The 2991-nt window shown below is 37.1% G+C and overlaps 1 protein-coding gene across 1 annotated transcript; it reads right to left on the bottom strand.

Moving 5' to 3' along the window:
* Positions 1-562: 562 nt before the first annotated feature.
* Positions 563-2750, bottom strand: LOC123658060 (piggyBac transposable element-derived protein 2-like). The gene is made up of 2 exons (XM_045593543.1): positions 2715-2750; positions 563-2065 (listed from the first exon to the last, which is right to left on the bottom strand). Exons 1-2 carry the CDS (start codon positions 2748-2750, stop codon positions 563-565), a joined length of 1539 nt encoding a protein of 512 aa, XP_045449499.1.
* Between the last annotated feature and the right edge of the window lie 241 nt (positions 2751-2991).

Raw genomic sequence — 2991 nt, 5'->3', positions numbered from 1 at the left:
GTATGATATTTTACGAAACAATTACGTTCTGGCAATAAGCACAACCTCAATTTGCATTTTTGACAAAAAAATTTAGTTAACCCTTTTGTGCAATACATACACCTTCCTCTGCTGGTTATTACAGTTGGATAATGAGCAACTTGATCATATCTAACAGCATCAGGCGGTCTTTCAGCTACTGGATTCTGAATAGTCTTGGTTGATTTCATACCAGGCCTGCTGATATCGCTCATATCAGTTCTTTCAAATCTCCGTAGGCTTTCAAAAATTTCAATTCTAAAGGTTTTCAGGGTTTTTTGTTTTTTGTTATCCATCCTGGCTTTTCTATCACGCCGATATAGAAGCCAAGAATTGTTTATACAGATGTCGAGCATTTGAGAAAATATTGGTAAATGCCAACGATGGCCTCGGAATGGTGTACGATATAGAGCGACTAACATATCGGCGAGATCAACACCGCCCATGTAAGTGTTATATTTTTTTATTAAATTGGGGCAAGTCACTGGTATTTTTCTACCTTGTTCTTTCTTGTAACGAACCACAGTCTGGGTAGGATACGCATCTACAAAGGTACTTGCAACAGTGACACATTTGTTATCAAACCATTTAACAACAGCAATCTTATTTTTATTGCATACGACTTGTGCATGAGATCCTCTACCTTTTTTTTTAGATTTTTATCCGTGGGTAGTTTTTTCTCCGCTCCTCGGAGCCTGTTTGCTCGGATTGTACCCATTGCAAAAATGCCGATTTCATTGCGTAAATATTGTAACAGCTCAATAGACGTAAAAAAGTTATCGAAACACAGGACTTTGCAAGCAGGTTGTCGAATAGATTTTGCTAACGCTAAAACTACTTTTGATCCAAGACCCATACTAATTTCTTCATCCTTAAAGGAGTGAAACCTAAACGTGTCATCACCTCCATAGATCAAGAAGTCATAAACTATCCCAGAGACACCAGCACGAACAAATATTTTATAACCCCATTTTTTCGGTTTATTTTTTACATACTGTTTACGGCTGCCTGCTCTTGTTCCTTTATGTGGAACCATCATTTCGTCGATGCTGAAATGTGATTCTTCTGGTACTCTTAAACAATTATCACGTATTATTTGAAGGACTGGCCTCACTTTGAAATATCTATCACCATCGTCTTTTAAGTTATCGTTAAAATGCAAATAACGCCTCAGTAATTGAAACTTCTTGAGGGTCATTATATCAGCTACTTTGTCGCATCGCGTAAGTTTAGCCCAATAATCTGTATAAGATGGCAATTTATTGACACCCATATATACAAGAATTGCCAGAAAATCTTTGATATCATCTTCTGTAATATTTATTGAATTGCCCTTTAATTGTGTGCTATATAAATTTGTTTGTTGCACTATAAGAGAAATGATGTCATTAGAAAAGAACAGCCTAAAGTATTCAATTGGACTTTTCTCTTCACTTGGCTCAAACGCGATATCATCCACTTCCGCACAACCAGTAAACTTGAAGCGACCCCAATTAGGTTCTAACCTTTTAGGTGGTATTACTTTGCGTTTCACTGCGACAAGTGTAGGTCTCTTTGAACGAGTAGCTGTTGAAGGAAAATATGCAAATAATGGCGACGGCGGTGGTGACTGATGATGTCGCTTCAAGTCACTAACTCGTGGTGAAGGTACCTGTGAGGGAGTACCCAGTATAGATGGAGATGAGGGTGATGGTATCGGACACCAAGGTCTAGTTTCAGTTGCTGATAGATTAGGCGATAAAATTGACGGGGAACAAGGGTTGATCAATGGTGATGACTCTTGACTATATGACTGTACCAAAGACTTTGAAGCAACCACTTGGTTAACCTCAATATCATCATCGGAGAGAAGGTTTAGGTTTTCTATTGAAGATGGCAATGATGGAGGTGGTGAACTGCTGTCAGAGTGTACAAGGCGCGTGTAGTATTGAACTTCATCCTCAGACGATTCGCTTTCGTCCAAATCTGATTTTGCTCCCGGTTTCGGAACAAGAGCTACGAGTTGCCGAGCTCTTCTTTGTTGTTGCATACTAAGGTGAGAAAGTACCTGCGAATGAAAATAAGAAATCTATAATATAAAAATGAGTCGCTGAATGTGTTGCTAAGCGCAAAACTCGAGAACGGTTGGACCGATTTCGCTAATTCTTTTTTTAAAATATTCCTTGAAGTACGAGGATGGTTCTTACGGAGAGAAAAATTCAAAAAAAAAATTAAATTTCCTGAAAAAGTCTAAAAACAACACTTTTCTATACTCCCATACAAAAGATTTGTGATAATACTTAAAAGTCAATTTGAACTTTAATACCATACGATAAAGTTTGTGTTAGGCGATACGAAGTTCGCCGGGTCAGCTAGTAATTGTAATAAAATTGTCATCTTGACCACATTCTGGCCACAATGGCCAATCCAATCGTAGCCTAGTTAGAAGCGTGGCTTGGAAAGCAAACCCAAGTAGTATCTATACAAATCAGGCAATGTTACATATCTGATACATAGCAAAAATAGTCTAGAATGTTCGCCATCTGGCAATGTATCATATTTGCTACACTTAAAAAACACAAAAGATTACACGCACTTACAATTCATTTAGGTACGAGAAAATAGCGTTAATGATTAGAGTATATAATAAGCTTTGGCAATTGGACTACTTTTGGAAACAATTTGAACAAAATATAAAAAATATTGATTATTCTTACCTTGCGATGCGTAGACGCAGTCGATCGGTCCGCCATCTTGCGTTCAATGGCTGATTTTGGTGTTGCAAGCACTTAAATGTTATTTTTGGTGGAAATATAAGTGTATTTTCTACCATATTAAACAATAAAAGTTTTAAAAACTTGTTTGAGAAATTCTCGGGATTTTCTAAAAGTTGAACGTATCAAATTGTACACAGTGTCAAGAATAGGGTTAAAGAAAACTAAATCCGCAGACTCTAAGTGAATAAAATTGAGCCTGAATCTTGTGTCTTATAAA

Source organism: Melitaea cinxia, chromosome 11 (assembly GCF_905220565.1).
Source record: "Melitaea cinxia chromosome 11, ilMelCinx1.1, whole genome shotgun sequence".
NCBI classification, from domain to species: domain Eukaryota; kingdom Metazoa; phylum Arthropoda; class Insecta; order Lepidoptera; family Nymphalidae; genus Melitaea; species Melitaea cinxia.
This window is presented reverse-complemented; position numbering and strand designations above follow the sequence as displayed.

Bases quoted from the DNA above. Each gene is read 5' to 3' on its own strand.
- LOC123658060 (XM_045593543.1), bottom strand. From the start codon at position 2,750: ATGGCGGACCGATCGACTGCGTCTACGCATCGCAAG. The intron at 2,066-2,714 runs GTAAGAATAATC...TTTCATTCGCAG, and splicing joins CTGCGTCTACGCATCGCAAG to GTACTTTCTCACCTTAGTAT.